This window comes from Musca vetustissima, unplaced genomic scaffold (assembly GCF_032173495.1).
Source record: "Musca vetustissima isolate MV318-11 ecotype Yass unplaced genomic scaffold, APGP_CSIRO_Mvet_v1 utg27727, whole genome shotgun sequence".
Lineage (NCBI taxonomy): Eukaryota > Metazoa > Arthropoda > Insecta > Diptera > Muscidae > Musca > Musca vetustissima.
The window spans coordinates 279,285-304,103 of record NW_026880928.1 but is presented as its reverse complement, the minus strand read 5'-3'; the positions used below and the strand labels follow the sequence as shown (position 1 = coordinate 304,103).

Genomic DNA, 24,819 nt, shown 5'->3' with positions numbered 1-24,819 from the left:
GGGAAAATGTTTCACATTCGACCAAACTCGAAATGCAGCACATGGGCGAAAGTCTTGATTTATATTCATGCTTCTATACAAGGCAATTCGATTTTAAATATAGAACAAATCTCTGGTGGTTTCTAGGTTAAGAGATCTATCCTAGTTTGTATTATTTTTTATGTTTTGTGTAGTAAATATATTGTTACGTTCTTGGATTTTGCTTAATCCCGTGTAGACGTTGTTTTATTTCCCGATACAATTCGTACCAAATAAAACGCGGGTTCTTTCGGATTACGATTATTACAATGATTTTATTCACACAACTTTACTTTGCACTTTACTTTACTCGACGGTTTCAATTCGCGATCTGATTCACAACTCACTCACTGCCTTTCCATTTCCTCTATTTATATGCCCCTTGCCTGTCGCTACAGAAGTTTCTAGGCGATCTGGTAACGCCTAGATTACGAACAATCTACCAATGCAACAAACACATACAAACTTACATTGAGTAAACAATAACAACAACACATACAAACTTACATTGAGTAAACAATAACAACAACACATATACAGGCGAGGGGGTAACAAAGAAAGAGGAATTAAGCGATTAACAAGAATTGTACGACAATAACAAAATAGAAAATGGAAGAGGAAATGGAAGGATGTAGAAAAATCTATACAGTAGTTGTTGTTGTGAAGTTATTTGAATAAACTGCGTAGTAGAAATTTACGTTACAATTCAAATTCTTAAATTAACGGAATTCATCTAAATTAACTTAAATCTAAAGTTATATTCGTAACATTGCCCCCCGCTTAAGCCTGTTCGTCCCGAATAGGCGCAGTTCCCGTTCCGTAGGGGGCCAGCCGCTCCAAATGTACAACTTTCATCTTCGACCTGGGACTGTCGCTCCTCTGGATGCGATAAACCACATCATTTATTTTCGTGACAATCTTGTAGGGTCCTTCCCAGTGCGTTTGCAATTTGGGGCATAGTCCTTTCTTTCGTTGTGGGTTGAACAATAGTACCAATTGCCCTTCTTGGAACCCATCGGTATTTGCCGCTCGATCGTACCTTGCCTTCATGCGGTTGCTAACCATTTTTATTCGATGGCGAACTGCCTCGTGGACTTTACTAAAAGAGTTTTGGCTGTCTTCATCTTGGTCCACATTGTCGTTTGGGGTAGCACCGAATATCAAATCGCCAGGTAGCTTTAATTCATTTCCGAACAGATCTTTGGCTGGGGTCCGGGATGTGGAATCATGAATGGCCGATCTATAAGCCAGTAAAAACTTAGGAATATGCTCATCCCAGTCTCGTTGGCCACTGTCCACCACTTTCCGTAGATGTTCTTCCAGGGTGCGATTGAATCTTTCCACCATGCCATCTGATTGTGGATGTAGGGGCGTCGTTCTGGTTTTCTTGATTCCGTAGGAGTCACACATTTCCTTGAAGATCGCTGATTCAAAATTCCTACCTTGATCGGAATGAACCTCAGATGGAACACCATAGCGACAAATCCAATTTTTGCTGAACACATCCACAATTGTCCTGGCTTCTTGGTTTGGGATAGCATAAACCTCTGGCCATTTACTGAAGTAATCCATGACCACTAAGACATACCGGTTCCCAGAGTCGCTTGTTGGGAACGGTCCAGCTACATCCATTGCGATTCTTTCAAAAGGGGCTCCTGAATTATACTGCTGCATGTAGCCTCGACTCTTCCGTGTTGGACCTTTAGCTCTTATGCACCTTTCACAATTGGCGATCCAGTCGGCAATGGATTTTTGACAGCCGACCCAGTAGAATCTCTGCTTTACCTTTTCAGCGGTTTTTGCTATGCCAAGATGTCCTCCACTTGGCCCATCGTGAAACTCCGACAAGACATCTCTTATTTTGGATTCTGGGACGACGATCAAGTTCCGGTGAGATTTACCGTCCTCACTTTCCCATTTGCGATATAGGCAACCATCTTTTATAAGTAGACTGTCCCACTGGGCCCAATAGGATTTTAAAAGAGGGCTTTCGGAGGTAATTTCTTTGCGACTAGGTCGCTTGCCCGTTTCTATGGCCGAAATTACTTTGCCCAGAATGGGATCTCTTCGTTGTTCCGTCGACCAATCTTCACCCGACTCAAACTGCAATCGTCGGACATCAACGATATTCTCTTTGCACTCGGCCTTTGAGCAGTGCCTGTATTCTACCTTGCATGGCCGACGAGACAGGGCATCAGCATTACCGTGTTTTCCGCCTTCTCTGTGCTCGATTCTGTTTAACGGTGACTCATTGGTGGACTGTTGAGCCATTCTACTACCATCTTTCGTTGGAGGTGGTGACGATGACCTGGATCGTTTGCGCTTAGCTCTGCATTCGCGCGCAATATGGCCTGCTTTATCGCAGTTGTAGCATCTAACCCTGGGCTTAGTCATCCCTACTAACTTTGTTTCTTCTATTACCCGCCTCATGGCGTCCTTGATCAAGTTAACGAGATATTTGTGTTCGCAACATTCGGTCTCCAGTTGGCTAATCTTGTGGGTCTGGGGCTTAACAATCATTCTTGCCGTCTCTTGGGCAAGGGCAAACGACACAGTTTCGGCAAACGACGCTTTTGGTGACGCATATGTTGCACATTTAATCTCAGGGTCACGTATGCCATTCACAAAGGTTTCGATTTTCATACGGTCCAGCAATGGGTGATTCTCTCCTGGATACGCCATTAGCACCAAACGTTCCACCTCAGCTGCAAAGTCTTGTAACGTCTCGTTTGCCCTCTGTACTCTTCCCCTTAATTCCATAAGGTAGATGTTTTGTTTATGTTCGCCACCGTACTTACGTTCCAGTGCAACAATAACATCTTCATAGTTGTTTCTAGAAGCGACAGGAATACTCTGTATAACATCAGCAGCACTGCCCTTCAATGCTAGAAGTAGTGCAACCGCTTTGTCGCTGTCGTTCCACGAATTTCTAGAAGCCACTGTCTCGAACTGTAACTTGAAAACATTGAATGACGTAGAGCCGTCGAATACAGGAGGTTTGATTTTTAGTGTGTTATCAGGAACTCGCACCGGACCACCTTTAATTTCCAGCTCCGACATTTTCTTCTCCAGATTCGTAAACCTGTGGTCGTGGGCCAGAAATTTCTCATCCACAGATAGAATCTTCTCGTCAACCGACTGCACTTTCTTATCCAACTCTTTAATTTGGACCTCCACGGTTTCCACTCTCCTTCCAATAACTTCTGTAATGTTCTCGAGTTTCTCGTTCATTATTCTCGAATTTTCGTCAAACATTCTACAATTCTCTGCCTTGAGTTCATCTAACTTTCTGGAATTCACTTCGAACATTCGTCTCGTGTTTTCTTCTAACTTTCTGGAATTCTCTTCGCTCCTTCTGGAATTTTCCTCAAACATTTTAGCCAGCATTTCTCTTAAATCGTCACCCCTGGCAGCTACTGACGAGACTTCCCCACCGTTGGACTCGCCCATTTCCGATAAATCCACTTCATCCTTACTGTCAAACTCATATGTATCGATGTTCATACCACGGCGCTCGAACTCATCCAACAGACGTTTTTGGAGTTCAGCCTTGTTGCCAGTAGAGGACAATTCCAATTTATTCAGCTCCTTCTTCAAGTCTTCCACTCGTAGATCCTTAAACTTCATCGTAGTACTATCGTAATCTCACTTCCGACACCAATTGTTACGTTCTTGGATTTTGCTTAATCCCGTGTAGACGTTGTTTTATTTCCCGATACAATTCGTACCAAATAAAACGCGGGTTCTTTCGGATTACGATTATTACAATGATTTTATTCACACAACTTTACTTTGCACTTTACTTTACTCGACGGTTTCAATTCGCGATCTGATTCACAACTCACTCACTGCCTTTCCATTTCCTCTATTTATATGCCCCTTGCCTGTCGCTACAGAAGTTTCTAGGCGATCTGGTAACGCCTAGATTACGAACAATCTACCAATGCAACAAACACATACAAACTTACATTGAGTAAACAATAACAACAACACATACAAACTTACATTGAGTAAACAATAACAACAACACATATACAGGCGAGGGGGTAACAAAGAAAGAGGAATTAAGCGATTAACAAGAATTGTACGACAATAACAAAATAGAAAATGGAAGAGGAAATGGAAGGATGTAGAAAAATCTATACAGTAGTTGTTGTTGTGAAGTTATTTGAATAAACTGCGTAGTAGAAATTTACGTTACAATTCAAATTCTTAAATTAACGGAATTCATCTAAATTAACTTAAATCTAAAGTTATATTCGTAACAATATCTTATAAAAATACTCGCTGAATTAAAATTAATATCAAAGAATCAATCACAAATTCTCAATTTTAGAACCACATACATAACTATATTTGTTAATATTAATTTATTAGAGGCCATGAGAATAAAACAAATATTGCTTTATTTAATGTGTTTTTATTTTGTTTCCGATATTTCGATCGTCTTCGACGATCATCGTGAGGGAGTTTTTTTATTCACAGAGTGGATTACAATGGCAACACCTTTATTTCTCCACAAGGATATCTAACAGATGTAAGATTTCGGAGTCTGTGGATAAAAATAATCGTCGAAGAGAATCGAAATATCGGAAACAAATTAATAAAAGCAACAATTTTTTATTAACATGGCCTCGAGCCGAACAATATAAACATCTAAGGAAAACCTAAAGATTAAAGGTCAACAAAAATCACATACGAATATTATTTTATTTAATTGTAAAATCTTAATTTAAAACTACATAATATTTTCTTGGACAAAAATAATGGTTCATTTAGTATGACAAATGTTCGTTACATTTTTAAAAGGTTTCATTACAATTTGTAAGGGTCGTACCTAATTTATTGCGCTACGTACAAAAATACTCACTTTCTCACCTTTTTAGGATTTGATATACATCCGTATTACCCAAATACGCAAAGACTTTATTTACATCTGTGCCAATTGACATCGGCGAAAACGAATGGAAACATTTTTTTTTAATTGATCGAAAAATTGATACACAATTTTTTCAATAACTGAAATTCTATTATCAAAAAACAAAATATTCAAAATACGCATTGTCAATGTTGAAAATTTTCAACTTTATATTTTTATACGCAATGCGTATTTGGGTAACATTTATTGAAATACATGTATTTAACTTTTGAGGTGAATAAAATCGTACGCATACGCATGACCAACGCGTGTTGGTATATTCTGAGACTTATAGTAAAACTTTATGGCGAATATTTTTGTAGAATATTCTAACCTGGAACCGGACAGAAAATACTCCTTCAGTGTGTCGATTGAGGGTTAAAATAGAATGAGCTTGTAATCATTTCTGGAAAAAAGGGACCAAAAAGGCACCTTTAGCGTGTCGATTGAAGGTTAAAATATTGGAAACAAAATATTGCTCACATTTATATTAGTAGTATGAAAGGGTTTCGAGAAATCTTTATCCGAATATCTCTTGAAATGGATGAACATTGCATTTGTTGCAAATTGTAAGTAGGAAAATTATAAGTGGGGTCAATTTGAACATTTTTCTTTACCCAGAATTAAACATTACAACCTAAAATGCAACTAGTGAGAAAATGTCAGACGGTGTTGCCGACAGAAATATAGCCTCAGCCTATAGTTTGCGTAGGTCTACCGTACTGACACAGACTTTATTATTCGCTTTATATATGGTAATTGTTTTATTAAAGAGTTTTCGGATTTAATATTGATCAAAGCGGGTTTCAATTTGTTTCAAATTAAATTCACAAGTTTAAAAAATATTTACCCTTTGTGAGTGAGGTACCAGAAGGAGAGGACCGACGGGTCCCACCGTTGGCATAATTTTATAAAATTCTTACCATTTTTTGGGGGATGTACTAGAAGGAGTGAACCGATATTCCACATCTTCGAACTTGAACTAAGTTTGGAGGAAATATTACGATATGCAAGTTTGGATGAAATCGGCTACTTCATTCGAGAGTTATTGTGCGCAGCAGTCAGCCAGGCAGACATGCGTAAATGGACTCCAATTTGTCTAAAACGGATTTGGTCCAAAGAAACATGGTTCGGTGAGACACATTTTTATCGTATCATACACTCATTAGTCATATATATCTTATCTCATTACACATAAGGTTGAGGGTATACATTTTAAAAAGTGTTTGTAAGGAATTTTTGGTTGCATTTCAGGTGCTCTTAAAATTTTCTACCGGCTCTTTAATCTTGTGGAAACATTTGTTTATTCTTGTAATTTATTCTATTTTTTTTACAAATAACCAAAATTACATTCGGCACATCAATGGTACACAAATTTTTCAGATCAGGTTACTCATGATCGAAGAATTCTAGTCTCGAGAAAATTGTTTCACTCTAGAATAAAATCACGTACGGGTATTTGCGAAAAAATGACGTACGAATATTAGGAATTCTTCCTCTGCATTTCCGCATTTGTCTAGTATAGGACCTCTTTCGTATACTCCCGTTTTATGCTCCGCAAAAAACCAAAAGAAATTAATAATAACTTTTGTCGATAATTTTATAAAATTTCGTTTTGTTTCACTTCATTTTTATTCGTTTATTTTTCGAAACTTAATTAAATAAATACAAACAAGTTTATTTGTTTTGTTTTGCATATAGAACGGAAATAAATAATACAAAAAAATAATAAATAAATTAATTAATAAATAAATTACACACATACATAAATAATAAGAGAATCAGTTTTCTGTTTTTGTTGTTAATATGATTTGTTGTATTTGTTAGTTTTTGTCTATGAATGAGAGGTAATGGATGTTTGTAAAAAGAGATGTCGCAACAAGCATTAACAATGGGGATTTCGCATTGGGCAGAAGCTCGAGAAGTCTATTTGGAAACTAGGCTTTTAGGCTTCCATCTTAAGCCTAACTACCGCTAACAAATTAATTGTGATAACCCATGGGAGCTCCTTTGCGGTCGAAATGTCGGACGCGAACAAAGAGGAAGGCAGCGACTAGGGAGGCAACAGCCAAAACAAGCAAGAGCATAACAAGGCCGCCAACAAAGCTGGGCACGGACATACAGATGGTTTCAGGATCAGCATTGCGGGCTGATTGTATGACCACTGTTTCGTTATTTGCGTTGCTGTTGAGCGCGAAATTGACATCACCGGGGGCAACAACTTGAATAATGCGGCTGGTGTTGACATCGGTCATTTCTTGGGCATCACGTTTGTAGATTCTGGGCTTAACGACAACATCAATGGTATCACGGCGTCTGCGGACACCACGCAAATCATCAAGGCCTTCAACTGAGCGAGGACGTCCTCCCAAAGATACCAAGTTGCCACCTTCCATGTCGTCCTTGCGCTTAACGGTATTGTATTGACCTGGTTGACCGGGCAGTGGTGGAGGAGGCATGTGCAAATCGTTGGGATTTTGTGCAGGGGCCTGAGAGCTGGCTGGTCCAGATTCAGCAATACCGGCGGTTTGGGCTTGGGGTGAGGGTACAACATCTGGTTGATTTTCCGAATAGGCACCGGCTGAATCGCTGGCTTGGTGTCTGGGATCGGGATAGGCTGCTGGGGGCAAACCACCGAGACCAAAGTCCCCACGTTCATAAGCTTCAGGAGGTCCGTATTCAGATGAGAGACCATTGCCGCCGATTTGTGGCACACCATATTCACCACCGGCCAAACTGGGTCCACACTTAGGTTCAGGGCAATTGTAGCGGCACACTTGTATGACACATTGGAAGTGGACATTCATGGAGTCGGGGAATTTGAAGGCCTGGAAGTAGGCGAAGCTGACAACCGAAGCCGAAGGTCCAAAGTTCTTGATCTTCTGGAATTTACTCATAATCTTTGGTCTGACAACACAGCCATTTTGATCTACCAATTGGATGGGGGCACGTTTGCCATCATGGGCCACACAGTTGCGTACCAACATATCGAATTTGTTTTCGTCATCCTTGATGGCCAACACCATGGTCATAGTCTGACCAATTTTAACAATACCCGACACTTCGGAAGCCCAGGGACCTTTGCCAACTTGAATTTGCATCCAGCACTGGAGATTATCACCCAAGAAGTTGGCGGTAACAGCATGCAACATATCAACCTGGAATGGTCGGAAAGTGACAGCCTTTTCATAGAAATCATACCAAGTGCAACGCAATTTTCTGGCCTGATCCCAAACTTCTTGGACATAGGGGTCGTATTGAATAATGATTGTGTTCTCGACATAACTACCCGATGGTGTAGGTGCTCCATAGCCGGCAGCATTGTGATTAGCCGAACTTGTCATACCGCAACTATTGAGGAAAATCTCAAAGGTGGCACTCAAGTGGCCGGTACCGGGTTTCAAGTGAACACAGTGAGGGTCGCTGTAGAAGCCCTTCGAGAAGATCATACCATAGAAGGGGCGATCGAATTCGATATTGACGCGCATGTGTGTCTTTTCACATTGCACCTGCAAATGTTTGATTTGGGGACTATCGTTCGTCGTTGCCAATGGCCAGGCTTCGTCAGAGATATCATTGCTGGGACTGGCAGCCAATGCGGTTTGTGGTGATCCATAAACGGGTGAGGGCGGTGGTGGTCCATACACAGATCTGTGTTCAAGTGGCAGGGAAGCTGAATCCACATGTGGTCCCTCACAGTAAGCATTCTGATGTGCATGAAATGAGAAACAAAAAAATGAAAATAAATAAGAGCGGAAAATAAGAAACATAAAGAGGAATAAATAAATAAAATAAGGAAATATTAATTAATATTATGCGTAGTTATGATTATGAGGGTAGCAAAAGAAGAGCAAGAAGAAGGAGAATGAGTTAATGAATATTCAGTATGGAAATACCAAATTCAAGGTTGTAGAAAGTGAGTTGATAGTATTTGGTTCGTACGCATGGAATTGTGTTAAAACATTTTTAGCCATCTTCGTCATCGTGTTATTTTTTTTACCAAACCTATTTCATAATATGTTATAAGCTAATTTCCAAAAGGGGGAATGAATGTGGTTTTTGTTACAGTCAGCATTCGTCGTTATGGTTTTTTTGTGTGATTTCGAAATTAAGCTTCGCTTATTAATGTATCTACCCACTTGCCAGGTAGCGTCTCACTGCATGTAGCCAAAATTTACGTAACGTTTGCTTAGGGCCGTTATGTAATAATTTGGGGTAATACCATGCCATCATAATCATCAACAACATTTTGTCTGTAACATTTTGGTGTTGGTGTTGTTGTGATATGGGTTTTCGTTTTATTTAAATGGAAAAAAATAAATGGCGTTAAGGCGATGACGCAGACGCAGAAAAAAAACATTTACCATGACATCCGCATGGTTATTAATTGTAAGAAATTTTGTAATTTTCTGCTTCAAGTATGTATGTGTGTGTTTCAAGGAAATGTTGAATATAATCCATAATTTTGAAGTTATCATTGTCAGTGTAATTATGCTTTATGTTGTAAGACAAATAATTTTGTAACAATCGTAGGACAACTTACAAACTTTGCAGAGTTTAAATATGTAGATATATATGTGTGATCATTAGTGTTATTAAAAACCTTGAAACACCAGAATACCTGTGTTTCGTTGGACTTTGATCGTGTAAATTTGGCACTGCTATTTCTATTGCCGCTATGTTAATGATATGAATGAATTATTATTTTATATTGAAAATATTCAATATTAGTCTAAATTTCGTGTAGACTCAATATGACTGGGATTCAAGTATTTTAACCCTTTCAGGAGCAGCTTAATCAATTGTATGATCTGACAATTTGTAAGGAAAGCTAGTATAAAAATGGGTATTAATTGTATAAACTGAAAACGAACTTAACACGTTAAATTTTTCTACAAATATATTTGACAATTTATTAATGACTTTGTGTCTGAAAGGGATAAAGATTCTGTTTTTCTTTAAACTTACAAATAAAAAATATGTTTATGAATTTTACGAATTTTGAATATATTCAAAATCCTTAAAATTCAGTTTTAATTTGTTAACCGTGGTTCGTACAACCCACTTATTCCTGGAGATTTTTATTTAAAACATATTTGTTCTACTCTGCTTACTGGTAACGCTCAATTTCAAACATTTCAAATTATTTTTGTGGATACATAAATATCCAGATAAATATCTATATCCGCGTTGTCTCAATTTTTGTATTGGTCATTTTGAAACATGATTCCTCTATACAACACAGAAAACTTCTGTAATTTCGGTTAAAAACAGAAAACTTAAAATGTTCAGACTCAGGTGTAGCAACCAATACAGATGAAAAGAAAAGACAAACCGACGAACAAACAACACAAAAAAATGAAAGAAAATTTTCATGCTGAACGTAAATGAATGGAGTGAAGAAAGTTAAAACTGGTACAAATCAGAGCATAACTGCATTTTAGCCAACAACAAAAACACACGCACACACAATAAAGCTCAAATGTAGAAAAGAAGATTTACACTACACACACACACTCTCATAAATATGAATGTTTAGATATTTATAAAGACCTACATATAGACTTGCATGAAATTGTTGGAGCATGAGATATAATTTTTCTTATTAGAGAAAAAAACTAGTAAATTTTATATAAATGCGATTAATTTAGAGAGCTCTAATTTATTAATATATTTTTGGTTTTTATTGGATGAGAGTGAAAATTTTGTATAATATATAGATTTACTTTTTTAATATATGTACCTTTTTATTACATTTTTTACTTCTTCAAATTTGTTCTGGAAAAGGGGGGGGGGGCGAGGGCAAATTAAGTATTATTTGTAAATTGTCCAGAGCAAAATGTGCAAGTTTTTGCTGGAAAAATAATCAGCTGATTTTTACACTATATTAGGATATAGTCCTTTTTGAAAAAAGGATTGCTTTGTTGAAATTATGGAGCTTAAAAGTTTTTTGGCCGATTAGGGCCAATATGAAAAAAATTAAAACCAGTTTTTTTTTTTATTTTGTAAAACCATTTAGAAAATCATATTTTAAATAATTATATATTTATTTGATCACTTTTGAATTTTTTATTCCAATGTTTTAAAGAAAAAGAACAAAAATACGAAATCTACTCGATAAAATGTCAAATTCCATAGCGTATATTAAAAAAAGAAAATATTTTCCTTGAGGATTCGATTCTCTTCGAATATTCATGATTGGGCTGATTTTTTAATAAATTTTTGTTTTGAAGAAAAAGGACAACAAATGATGTTCCGCACTCCAATCATTTTTGTTATTTTGAATGTTTTGCCGACATTTTGGCGGTAAACATTTGGGTGTAAACATTCCATCAAAAGATCTTCGATGTAGGAAGGACTCTATATTCGGAATTTAGAAAGTTTAAGCCCCGAAGTGGGTGTAATTTGTAATTTTGGTAAAAAAAGATCTTCGTTCTAGAATATTTTCAAATTAATTTCATGCTATTACTTGGCTCCCAAACAAAAGTCCCCACTTAATTTTCTGTACGTTGAAATTCCTAGCCCTAGAAGTTCCTAGAAGGCGGTGGCCGCATCATTTTTGATATTTTCCAATCGAATCGGCTTCTCGAAGAAGGTATTTTTACCCCAAAGTGGCTGTAATTTGTTATTTCGAATTCTTGATTAATAAAAAAAGTTAATTTCAGAATGTTTTCAATATAAGTTCCGTTCCGAAATCTGCAAGAATCTACTTTTTACTAGAAACCCGTTCCTGAAGATTGATATGTATCACTATCAGAATACAAAATAATTCGAAAAGTTCGGGAACGGAAATCTAGTAAATAAGTAAAAATTAGATGGCACAATGAACACAACAACCAATCAGAAGTTGGCTTTAGTTCCGCTCCAAAACCTTTAAGAATCTACTAATTTTTCATGTTTAGCAACTTTTTACTCGATACCCATACCTAAATCCACAAAACTTGTAAAACATTCAACCAAAATTTAAGAGAATATAAATTTTGAAAAATTTTCTTTTACTAGTTTTAATCATGGCACAATAAATAGTTAGTCCATATGGAACAGCTGATATCTTGATTATCTGTCGTTCATTCGTTTTTTCCAGTAACATTTACTCAATAAGAATTTTAAATCCGAAATTTTCGTTCTCAAGATAGAGTAAGTAAACGAAGAACATTCAGTAAAAAGATCGTTTCGATACAGCTGATTTGGCGCAAACAAAAAATCAGTTTTTATGTTAGAAAAATGGATAAGAAGCGGAAAATTGATTATGTTTATAAATTCTTGCGTTTTCTTCATCCATTTTTGTTAAAAAATACAAAATCAAAATAAAATTCACAAAACAATCAATTTGCTTGAGAAAAATTTTGTTGTTTGTTTACAAAACATAACAAAACAGCTGAAGTTTTTTTTTTTTGAAGTACCATCAGCTGATATAAACATTTTGAATGCAGGATGTAACAAGTTCGAACTTCTGTAATCGTGGATGGTTTTATATACCATCCACAATTACAGAAAGTTCTCTCGAATTTTGTCCATTTAGTCCATGTGTTACATTTCATATAACTTTTTATACCCTACACAACTATGTTGTCAGGGTATTATATTATAGCTTTGTGCAGCCTCAAGAGCCGCGAAATATTGGTCCTAAACTCACCTTTAAGTATACCGATCGTTATATCTCGACTAGCTGAGTCGATCTAGACATATGTGTCTGTTCGTTCGTCTGTCCATTATAATTTGTAAACACGATGCAGGTCACAGTTATGGACCAATAAAGACCCCTATTGTTTTAGGTAAAGATCGGTTAATATTTAGTGGATGAAATGAACCAAATACTTAATTTTTGTCGGTTTTTCTGGTCGCTCAAAAATTTGTATTCTATAGCGTATATATTTACTCCTGAAGGACATAGAGCCGAGGAGTTGATAGTATATCCAAGAGGAGTGGTTGGCCTTTAAATTGATACCAATTATATTGTCGTATGTAATCTGATGTGGGAGTTACACGTAAATATTTACTGGTGCTTACATATTCAGATATTATTTAATAAAACATTGACATAATAGAGGGCGGAAATATAACGCTTATCGCTTTGAAATGTTCCATGAGGTTCCAGTTATGGTCAAGGACAACGCCTATAATTGTCGGTGATGATCAGATAATAATTTTGGGATGAAGTGGACCGAAAACTATTTTTTTTGTGTTTTTTTCGATTCATCTATAGGCTATAAGCCGAACATTACAACACCGCCCACGGTGAAGGGAATATGGACAAGTAATTAGAAGAGCTCTATTGAATATTAGAAATATTGGGAAAATATGTCAGTGTAAGGAGGAGGTGCTGTAGACCTTTAATCGGGCATGAAATATTACCCAGGCTCAAAATAAAAAAAATCAGCAGACAGATAGAGTTCTGTGGTAGTTGTGTAGAGTATCGTATGGTCGGCCCCGTCCGACTATACTGCTCCGCTCCCTGGTTTTATAATATGATCACCAACAAAAATTTCATTAATAAAGTTTCGAATTTAATTTGTTTTACATTGCCTACAATTTGTTTACCATAAAAATGGGAAACACCTCGTTATTCATAATGCAAATGTATGGAAATCTAATAATAATAATAACAATAACAAAAATAGCAAACAACTGTGTGTGTAACGGTCAATATCGAAATGTCGATCAAGAAATCGTCGTTGTTTTTTTTTTTGTATTTATGCATTCATTCGTTCATCGACTGATTCATTCACTCATTTCGGTTTAGTCCGTAACTTCCAGACATCATATGGCAATCTAAATCAACTCACTCACACACATCACATTAATGTTCGTACGATTTCTAAACATCATCTTCGTTTGATTAGTCGTTGTGGTTGTTGTTGTTGTTTCTGTTCCAAGCTCCAAGAAAATATTTTCTTTTCAAGCGTTTTCCCAAGCGTTACAAAAGCAACAACAAACACGATAGCTTAATAAAAACAAAACTCTAGTGTGGTGTTTTTTCTTCATTCCAATATAGCATTCGGAAGAAGTTCCGTTCGTTTGGTGATTGTTCGTTCGTTTGTTCATTGTCGACATGGAGAGGCTGGTCAATTGTGATTGAAATAGTTCAAATCTTTTTAAAAATTCCAATATCTATAACGTAAATTAATCTTATTTACATTTCTATATAAATAGACAGATGATAACATTGTGCCTTTTGTTTTTCCGTCAATGAATTGGGTTAAGATTTTAATAAACCGTTACTATTTTTTTTTGTTTGCTTGTTAACGAAATTCCAAAAATCAATGAAAGAAAAAGTTTGTCAAATAATAATGAAAGCAAAGCAAAAAGCATTTCATTTCACTTTTGTTTTGTTTTCGTAGATTTGAAATTTGTGATCGTCCAGAGAAACGATTATATTGTCGTCTTACCTTAAGCGTTAAAACTAAACAAAATAATGCCAGCCAATTTGATGATCGCCTATGTGGTTGTCCCATGTTGTGTGACAGTTGTTTGTGTGTGTGTGTGTAAATTTAGAAATCCTTAATTTAAATACTGTTACGTCCAAAGCCTGGGAATAGCATACATATACGTATGTGTGAAAACTATCCAAAAACACAAAAATTGAAATTAACTGCAAAGAAAAAAAGGAAAAATATTAATTAAATAAATTGTTGATTTTTGATTGTTTTTTAAAGGTATTAAATAAAAAAATGTGTGTTTCTTTTCGAAATTTTTGGTTTCAAAATTTCCATTCAAGCTTAAGATTTATTTATGCTGTTGATATCCCCTAATATGTTTATCCTCTGATAAATTTCAGACCCATAGGTTGGGCTTATTCGACTCGGACCTTAAAAATGTCTAAACGTTTGGGGACCTTTATATGGACTTTATGTCAACAAAATATGGTTCTCTGTTGAAAAAAATTTGTCAGACGATTTTTTTTTATCTTGTGATAAACCGAAATGTCAAATTCAAGACACACAGGTTGGGATAATTCGATTCAGATCTTAAAAATGCCTAAAAGTTGTAGGGATCTTTATATGGATTTTATGAAAGAAAAATCGACTAGGACCTTCATAATTACGAGTAGGGGAAGTGAGCTCTATTTGAGCCAAACCATGGATCTGTATTGAAACACTTTTACAGGAGTAATTATATCTTCCGATATGGCGATATGACAAATTACAGAAATTTATGTTTGAAAACTTCGGGTAAGGCCTTCATAATACAGAAAAGAGGGACGGGATCTATATTAAAAGAATTTTGCATATAAATATATTATGAGGTCTAGGTCAAAACATGGACCCATTTTGAAAATCTTCTGCGATAATGAATTTTAGTTTCCTAAAACCGGTTGTACCAAATGAATGATCCATTCGGTGGCGAAATGGCCTGGATCTTTAAAATGAGGAAAAAGAAGGTGTGATCTTGAAGTGTGGGTCAAAAAATGGACCTATATTAAAATTGTTATACAAAAAAGAATTTTAGCTTTTAATCAGCTGATTTGAATCTGAACAAATGACAACCATTTCGGTTGTAAAATGCCTAGAACCTAAAAAACGAAAAAGTAAAAACTTAGAAATATTTTGAAAATTTTCTGCGATTTTCCATTAACCGAATATACCATATGGCAACTACTTTGTTTGGAAAATGGTGGAACATTACAAAACGGGAACTAATTGATATACCCAGTTTTCAATATCAAAAATCCTCTGAGTCCAAACTCTATTTTATGTGTTACGAGCTCTATCGTAATTTTAACTGACTGCAGACATTTTTACGGTTATTAGAATGCTTATCAAATATTATAGTCATGCAGAATATCGATGAATATTTCGAGGAGTTAAAATATGCTGTAATTTCATATTTCGGCGTTGTGATCGATAATAAATCGGACAATTTTTATATTGCGTACACCATTTCAAATATTTAATCACATTTTCCAACTATCTAAGTACTTGCAATACATAAAAACACAAATGTAAAATTTATTCAGAATATGTTCGTTTTGAGTCTACAAATTTGTAAATCTACAAATCTTTATAACAACCCTTTCGAGAATTGGTAATGACAATGTTTTTGCCGAACCGATATAGGTATTTCCACAATTTATACATAATGCATTTTTATAACACAATATTTGTTTTATTTCAAAATTAGACTTTTTATTTTTTGTTTTTCTTTTTTAATTTTTATTGTTAAAACTTTTATTTTTTTAATTTTAATTTTTTTCTACAATTTTTTGCAAGTAAATTATTATTTTCTTTATTTACATATTTTATTTATTTCAAATAATTAACACCTTTTTTCTGAAAATAAAACTCCTTGTTTTGGCTAGCTGGTAAAGGCCATAATATTTCAATAGTTTCAGCACACCAAAAATCTAATAAAAAAAAATAATTTGGTTTCTGTTATAATTTCTTTTTTTTTTGTTGCTTTATTTTTTAACTTGATTTCACTATTTTTCTTGCCACATTAAGTTTTTCTTTTGTGATTATTATTTTTTTTTTGTTTCACCACCGCCGTTTATTTCAAAAAAGAGACTTTCCGTTGGTGCCCCAAACAAGTCTTGGCTGCAAGTGAATGTTGTTAGTCGTTTGGTTTATGAACCGTGGCTAAAAGAAAGCTGTTAACTTGACAGTTTTCTAAATTCATACTCATAAAACTATAAAATATCTCAATAGTTCGTTAGTTTCTCTCTTTTTATGGTTGCGTTCGCACTAAACTGCTCTCACTGCTTAGTATGAGAGTGTGAGTTATCTAAAAAAAATCTTGATCTCTTTCTTTTTAGCACAAATCATATGGACAACTATCGCTCTAAGATAAATGCACGACATAATTATGTTACTCATCGTCTTCGTTTAATTATCATTATCTGCGTCATCGAATTTGCCGCTATATTCGATTGATAAACAGTCCAGCTATGCAATTCCGTCAGTTTACCCCATGTGTTAATGTTATTATTGTACAAGTGTGCTATTAACCCACAGAAAATACGTCAAAAAGAGAACCACAACAAAAATAGAAAAACAACAATATTACTCTCGGTTCTGGTTTTTGGATTTTCTCTAGCGAGTAAAACGTCATTAACAATGTCAGCAGTTAGCAGCAGCATAAAAGCGCCACTACACCAAGATTCTTGTTCTGCCTCTAGGCATGTTTACTCACGTGCTTTGCCGTGGAAAAAAAGTAATAAACACATATGTCCAATTGTAGACATTCGAATACCATGGCTGTTCTGCCTCTTTGTCGTAGTCAGAATGTAGGCAAGTTAGTGTGAGTGTGTTTGTTTGACAGCTAAGGTTCTCGGTTGGAAAAGCTTTTGTTGGCGCACGTTATTTCAGGTTTTTTGTTTTCCATTGTTTTTTTTATTCTTATTGTTGTTATTCGTGGCCTTGTTAACTAAACATAAACATGATTGTTATCTGGTCATATTATGTCTGGCTGAGAAGATCCCGTCATTTATTTCATTTTATTCCTTCACTTTAACACTTACACATTCATTCATTCATACACTTAAATGATACTCAAGCGGGAGAAAATAGTAAATATTTAGGTTGAAAAGGTAAGTGTTTCATGTTATAGTTGGTTTTTTTTTATTTCAATTTGTCAATTTTTGGTAATTATGCAAAAGACTTAAGACACACGCACTTTGAAGGAAAGAGGGAGAGAGAGAAATCAAGTTTATTTTATTGTCGTTTTTTTTTTTAATTTAAAACAATAAATTATTGAAATAAAAGTGGGTTGTGACTTTTCGTAAATTGCTGAGAAGAATGTAACATCACTGGCCGGTCAGGAAATTGTGACTACTATCTTCAAAGTACCTTAAATCATGCGTAACCATCTATCGATATATCTATTGATTTAAGATTTAAGACGCAAACCTATTGGGAGAATGGATAACATATCACAGTTATCATTGAGAACAATAATGATAATATATTGAGCATGAGTAGCATTGATGATAAAATCAAAGATTAAATAAAATTAATGAAATGGTTTAGACAACAGAAGACTTAAGACACAAACGTTTAAAGAATATACAATGATCGGCCATTGATGAGATGAGTGTTTATGCGAGAGCAATACACAAGCCATTTACACAATAAAAGACTTAAGACACGAGAATTACTAAGAAATGAGAATTCTCAAAAATACTTAGGCAACTCGATGAGGAGAGTAATAAATCAAAAGACTTAAGAAACAAACCTTCAAATTATTTTGTTACAAAAAACTGGGCACTTAGCACCCGACAGTCAAATGGCAACAAATTCGGTTATAAATGAGTAAATTTCAGAGTGTGCGTAATCATATCACTTAAGCAACAAACTTTTGAACTAGTTTTTAGGGAGAAAGATAGTTTCTCGATTTTTCTTTTATATCTTCATTGGCAAATGAAGACACCAAATAGCTCAGAATATAACTAGTCATGTGACTCAAACCGAAAACCCCAAAACATGGATATACATTGTAAATAGTCAACCTTAGTGAATTCGATGGGGATAGTAATAAATTAAAATTTTGGATATATCCGTTTATGGTTATATTTATGAACTCCTTACAGGGCACGGGGCATGCGATTTCAGTTATAAAGATGTAAATTTCAGAGTGTAAGTAATCAAAAGTCTTAAGAAACAAATTTTTGAACTAATTTTTAAGAGGGGAGTAAGATTCTCGATTTTTTGTAATATCGATGAAGACACGAAAGAGCTAAGAATATGAATAGAACGAAACCCCCGAAATGGGGATCTATATTGTAAATAGTCGACCAGGAGATTTTTTAGCCTCTGAGAATGCGAAATGTACAGATTATTTGATTGGAAAATTCATGTAGGACGATACGAAAATGGTGTTGGATCTGTTTTAAAACACTTATCTATATCTAAAAATTATCTGTCAACTTTCTCTAGGTTTTCTGCTTTTATACCCTAAGAATTCTAGCCATATCGCTGGGAAATGTAATTTATAACAAATAAAATATTGCGACTATAGCAAAAACACTAAAAGGCAGCAATATTTGAGGTAAATATTTTAAATTGTGTACTGCACGTTTGGTAAGGTTTTTAAGATATTTGCATATTTTTTTCAAAATAGGTTCATGTCTTGACAGAGTTCCCTTTTGATATTTAAATTGTACTCGGCGAATTTTTTAAGTAAAGTGACTGTAATTTGACATTTCAGGATCTTTTGTAGAAAATTTTGCATACAGTTTTGACTTGAATGCCCACCTAATGCCCTCACCTCATTTTCAACAAAACAGATGTGTTAGTCCCATTCTGCATTACTTAATTTTAGTAAAATTTTTGAATTATGCCAAAAAAGACTTCACAATTAAATAGCAACAAACAAAAGTCTATAAATGCTACAAAATTAGAAATGTAAAAAAATCTCAAAATTATTGTGTAAAATATTTCACACTTATATACCCGTTAACGCACACAAGAAACCCCCTCTAAAAACATTTCTCACCTTTAAGAGTAAACTTCAAAAAAAAAAAAAAAAACTTTCACTTGAACTACAAAAACAAAACAAACAAAAAAACTTGTTTAAACAATACACAAAAAAACTGATGCAGACAAACAACGCATATCTTTACAATCATAAACCAAACAACAGCAAAAATTGCTCGAAAGCATTTTCAAAGCAATTTTACGAAAGACAAAAAAATACACTTATCACACAGATGCTTTTCGTGATTGGCTTTGGGACTGAACTGGTATTGTCTTCATTTTTGTACACTTAATGGAGGAACACCTCAAATATACGGGCCAATGTAGTATACCTTTACCCCAATGATGCTTGCTATAAAGTAAATAACAATAAATACAACAGCAACAAAAAAGTTTTAAGTATTTTTTCGATAGAAAGAAGGGAAACGACTTTTATAAACTTTTCGTTGTGTTGTTACGTAAAGGTCGATTGAGCAAAAATGAGTTGGCTATTTTAAGTTTGCCATACGATATTTCCGTTATAAAATTATGGTGGGAAGCCGAGCTACAATGAAATCGCAAATATACCAAAGTCAATAATAAAGAACCAAAAAAAAAGTTTAAAAAATCATGCCCAGCCCTAACATAAAATAAACGAATAACGGGTTTTATGTTCAAACCCGTTTATTGAAAGACCATTTCGAACAGAAATTGAAAGTTACGTTTTTTTTCGTTTGCAATGATCTCTTGTTTGTTTGTTAACCTTTCGCCTTTCATCGCTTGGTCAATGCCCTTAATGTTTTCACTGATTTGCAAAGTGGTCTTAAGAGCACCAAAACAAATGAGACATAATGAAAGAGACCAGTTTTGGCAACCTTTACTATTCGATGGATTATTTTGTGTATATTGTGCACTAATGCACAAATTAGTACGATAGCGGTGATGGCTAAACACGAATTCTCTTTTTTTCTGTCTTCGCCAGTCATTTTTGGATGGGATCTCTCACTTACGCTCTCACACACTTGCTCTCGATTTAATTCTGTTCAACTCTGTTTAAGGCACAAACCACACATTGAGAGCGTCAAAATTATTATTTACAATTTAATTGAGAGGTATGATAAAATGTCACCAAGAGATGAGATAAAATTAAAAATAAATCTGGTCATGTCAACAAAAGATTTAAGACACAAACTTTTTCGCCCTGATCTCCTCACACGAGGAGAAACACTGCATATGTGGGAGCATAGAATTACACCAGGCATGCTTACCCATATACGCTACCGTAACTGAGAGTCGATTGGTAAACATTTTGCCCAACACTGAATTACACACACATTTTGCCAACAAAAGACTTAAGACACAGACTTTTTTCTAAATGTATGTGCTATATTAAAAGACTTAAGTGACAATCTTTTTGAGAGTATATATGAAAATACAAAAGACTTAAGAAACAAACCCAACGGGAGAGTATATATGAAAATATAGAAAAGGCTTTGAATAATGAATTGTAGCCAACAAAAGACTAAAGTCACAAACTTTTTTTCTCAATGTATGTGCTGTATTAAAAGACTTAAGTGACAATCTTTTTGAGAGTATATATGAAAATACAAAAAGACTTAAGAAACAAACCCAATGGGAGAGTATATATAATAATATAGAAAAGGCTTAAGAGACAAACGTTTTGAGAATGTACATGAATATACAAAAGACTTAAGAAACAAACCTTCTTATGATGTAATGAATTTCAAAAAACTTTTTTTAATCATAGAAGTTTGTTAAAAAAAAGAGTTTTTTAATTAATTAAATTTGAATTTTAGACGTATTTTATATTATTGTCCTTTGTTTTCTTACTAGATCAGCAATTTAGACATTTGAAATATTCCAAAAATGAAATGTATTTAAAAGTTATCCCGAAAATTCTTAATTTCAACGTGTTAACCACACACATTGTCTCAACTACGAAAACTATCAGTTTCCGAGTACAGTATGGGTCTTGAAGGGTGTCAAAACTTCTTTGCAGATAAGGTTTAAAATATGGCTAAATATGACGACCTTAATAAAAATTTCGCCAAATAAAGTTTTTTTTTGTGGAAATAAAAGTTTCAATCGATTGTGAATATTTACTTATCATACAATGTTTAAAGTAAATTAAAAGGTGTTAATTTTAATTGATTTACTAATATTTTATTTATTCAAGATGTTTCTAATATTCCATATTTTGTGGGGTAAAATAAATCCCAATAATCAATTAATGTTTTCCCCCCACTGAATTGATGACGATTTGAATTTACGGCAATGTCGTTCATAAGTTATGGTTACACATATTTCATTTATAGCTGTTGGGGGTCTTTATTTCTTCATGGACACAGAAATTGGACAAAATTACATGCTGTTATTAATAGCTATTAAATTGAAGTTGTTGCCTCTGATGTTGTTTAGTTGTTTCCCCTCAAATGATGTAGCATTAATTTGGACTAACAGCAATTTGCAACAAAAAAATAAAATAAACTGTTAACATCTCACTCAGTCAGTGTGTTTGTATAAATTATTTTGTCTTTTGTAATTATGATCATGTTTTTTTTTCATGTAAACTCAGTCAATTCAATTTCACAAGCACACATACACACTTGTGTGTTGGGTTTACAATAGACCAGATCTTTAAAAAAGTTAAATGATAATTTCGTTGTTATGTTAGGTGAGGTTGTTGTTGATAGTTTTTTTTTTCACTTTTGACTTATGCTTTTCATTTTACTTTGCTGGAGTTCGTTTGAAAAGGAGTGCTGCTGCGTCAAGGTGAAGCAAAAAAAAAAAAAAAGATACTGGAACCACACGAAGCATATACATTAAATATATATACATGTACAGCGTATATGTGAAAGTGAAATTGGAATTTAAATTGAAATAATCATCAATGACATGTTTTTGTGGACCATAACAGTCAATAAAATTGATAAAAATTGCCATAATTTGCAAGAGGCCTGACTTTTATAGTATTATACATTGTCTGGTAGGCACACGATTATTATAAAGAAAAAACCACACATTGTTTCAACTTTTGAAATTTTTCACGGCTAACCCTGTTTTTTTCTATACCATATACAATGCATTGTAGTATGGGTTATTGTAATTAATGTTTTTCGGGCACTACAACGATGTCAGTATGTTTGTATTGAGTTGAAATATTTATGTGGTCATTGTCACTTTGGTGGAATTTTCATTAAATGCCTCATTTATGAATTTAGTGAAGCAACTTTCATAACAAAATGTTATATGGAGTTTTAAGCTACATGGATTTTTATTGTCATCATAATTGTGAATATAAATCACATTTTATGTTGCAATTATATTTTATTTTGTTGGTGTGTATACCAAGCCATAAAACAATTTTAAGTATTTTTTACTATAAAATTACCAAAAAATATAATTGAGTCGAGTAAAACATAAAAAGTTTTTTTTTTTACTTTTAATTTCTATGGTTAGAGACTGTGAATATTTTTTTATAGAAATTATATTATGGATCATGAGAGTAAAGGTAAATAATATAATTCTCATTGAGGGAAAATGCGAAACAAGTCATACAATTCATTACAAACTTCTTACTTTCATCAAAAGTTGAGACTTCTATAACCAGTTTATATCTCCGAATTAATTATTAATATAAATTTAAATAAACAAATTTTGCCATAAAATAAAAACGTCGATCTGTGAATCTCTGATTTAAATGTATTAAGAGAATTAAATCCATACTCTCATCAAAATTAAATCACAAATTAAATGAGAGATTAAATATCATATCAAAATATTTAAGACACAAACAGTGTACAAAATTATTTAGTTTCATCTAGTGAGAGCGTAAATATTTATGAGAAATTAGATATTATATATAGAAAAGAGATAATGAGGATAGTGTCTAACACACTGTTGCTAAAAACTTCCCAAAATCATACGTTAGGGTAAATGGTTAAAAACGTACTTTTATTTTCCACTGTAATTTTTGGTGATGAATTCTCAGTTACGCTCACCTACGCTTGCTCTTACTTGTTATGCCCACCACTGGTCTGAAACAGAATTGAACAAACTTAAATTGAGAGTAGGTGAACGTTCTCACTCACCTACTCTCAATTTAAGTTTAACTGAGAGATTATCATTAACAATGAATGGCGAAAAGAGAATCGTATTTAACCATCAACACTATTATACTATTTTTCGCATAAGTGGTCTAAAACAAGGTGCGGCTGATAACCGCTCTTTTGTGTTTTTTAAACACTTGATGTTTGTTTAAAATATATATTTCCTCGATATCATCACAACAATGAGCAATTCTAATTAAAAAAGAGAAAATATTGCCTTCAAAAGACTTAAGACACGAACTTTTTTGAGAATGACATGGCTACTAAGATTTTCGTCATTGTCGACCCATTTGAAGAGAAAAGGCTCAAATGTGAGAGCAATACAAAGAGAGCAGATAATACACAAACCTTTTGTCAACCAAAGACTTAAGACACAAGTTTATTGTTTGAATACATAAGCATTGCCAACAAAAGACTAAAGACACAAACTTTTTTTTTATACACATGTGTGATATATTAAATGACTCAAGAGGCAAACATAGGGAGAGTAAATACGATTTGATTTTAAAGGACTTACAGAATACATTAATCTACCGAATACGAGATTTGCTCATTAAAAGCCCCAATCTATCTGGAAACGTCTAGAAGAGCCAAAAGCAAAAAAAGAACTTCAAGTTGGTCAAATGTGAAGGTTTTGCTGAAGGTTTCCTTCGACAGCAATGGCGTGGTGTATTATGAATGTTTGTCACAAGGTCGCACGGTCAATAAGGAACACTACATTGACATAATGCAAGATTTGCACAAAGCAGTTGGTCGGAAGTCCACAGAATTGTGGAAAAATTAAACAAACCAGCTCACACATCGATGTTCGTGCGCAAGTTTTTGACCAAAAACAAAACCGTTATCTCCGAACTTGGTACCGGTTGATTTTTTTCTCTTCCCAAAATTGAAGAAAGTAATGCGATTTGCATGATTTTATAGATAACTGAAAAATTGAAACAGGAGTTGTTGTGTTTCAGAAGTGTTTCGAGAATTGGAAAAAAATGCTGGCCTTAGTGTGAGGGACATTACAATATATATATATATATATATTGAAGAGTAAATAAACGGTCCTTTTTATCAAACCTTAACTGTTCTTTTTTTCTTATCAATCTTCGTATGCCATTATAGACATCTGTGAATATTTCAGTATAAATCCCATTGTATTCAAATTTTTGCCCGGGAGAAGTTTTGAAGGACGTCCTTCCATTAGACTGTTGCTGGTTTTGGAGAATGTTTCTTTTTTCTCTTGGTTTTTCTTTCAGTTTTGTTAATAGCTGTTCTTAGAAAGTAACAAAACTATTTTTGCTCAATTTATACAAAATTTTTTAAGTGAAAGTGAAATCTATTTGCTATAATATTTAGTATAGATGTGTTAATAAAT

General features: G+C 34.1%; 1 protein-coding gene across 1 annotated transcript in view; it reads right to left on the bottom strand.

Moving 5' to 3' along the window:
• Positions 1-6,900: 6,900 nt before the first annotated feature.
• LOC133326932 (cuticlin-4) overlaps positions 6,901-24,819 on the bottom strand; it is a 39,280-nt gene continuing 21,361 nt past the window's right edge. The window contains exon 2 of the mRNA XM_061535547.1: positions 6,901-8,643. Within this exon, the coding sequence (XP_061391531.1) occupies positions 6,919-8,643 (1,725 nt within the window). The 3' untranslated portion in view covers positions 6,901-6,918. The remainder of the gene's footprint in view (positions 8,644-24,819) is intronic.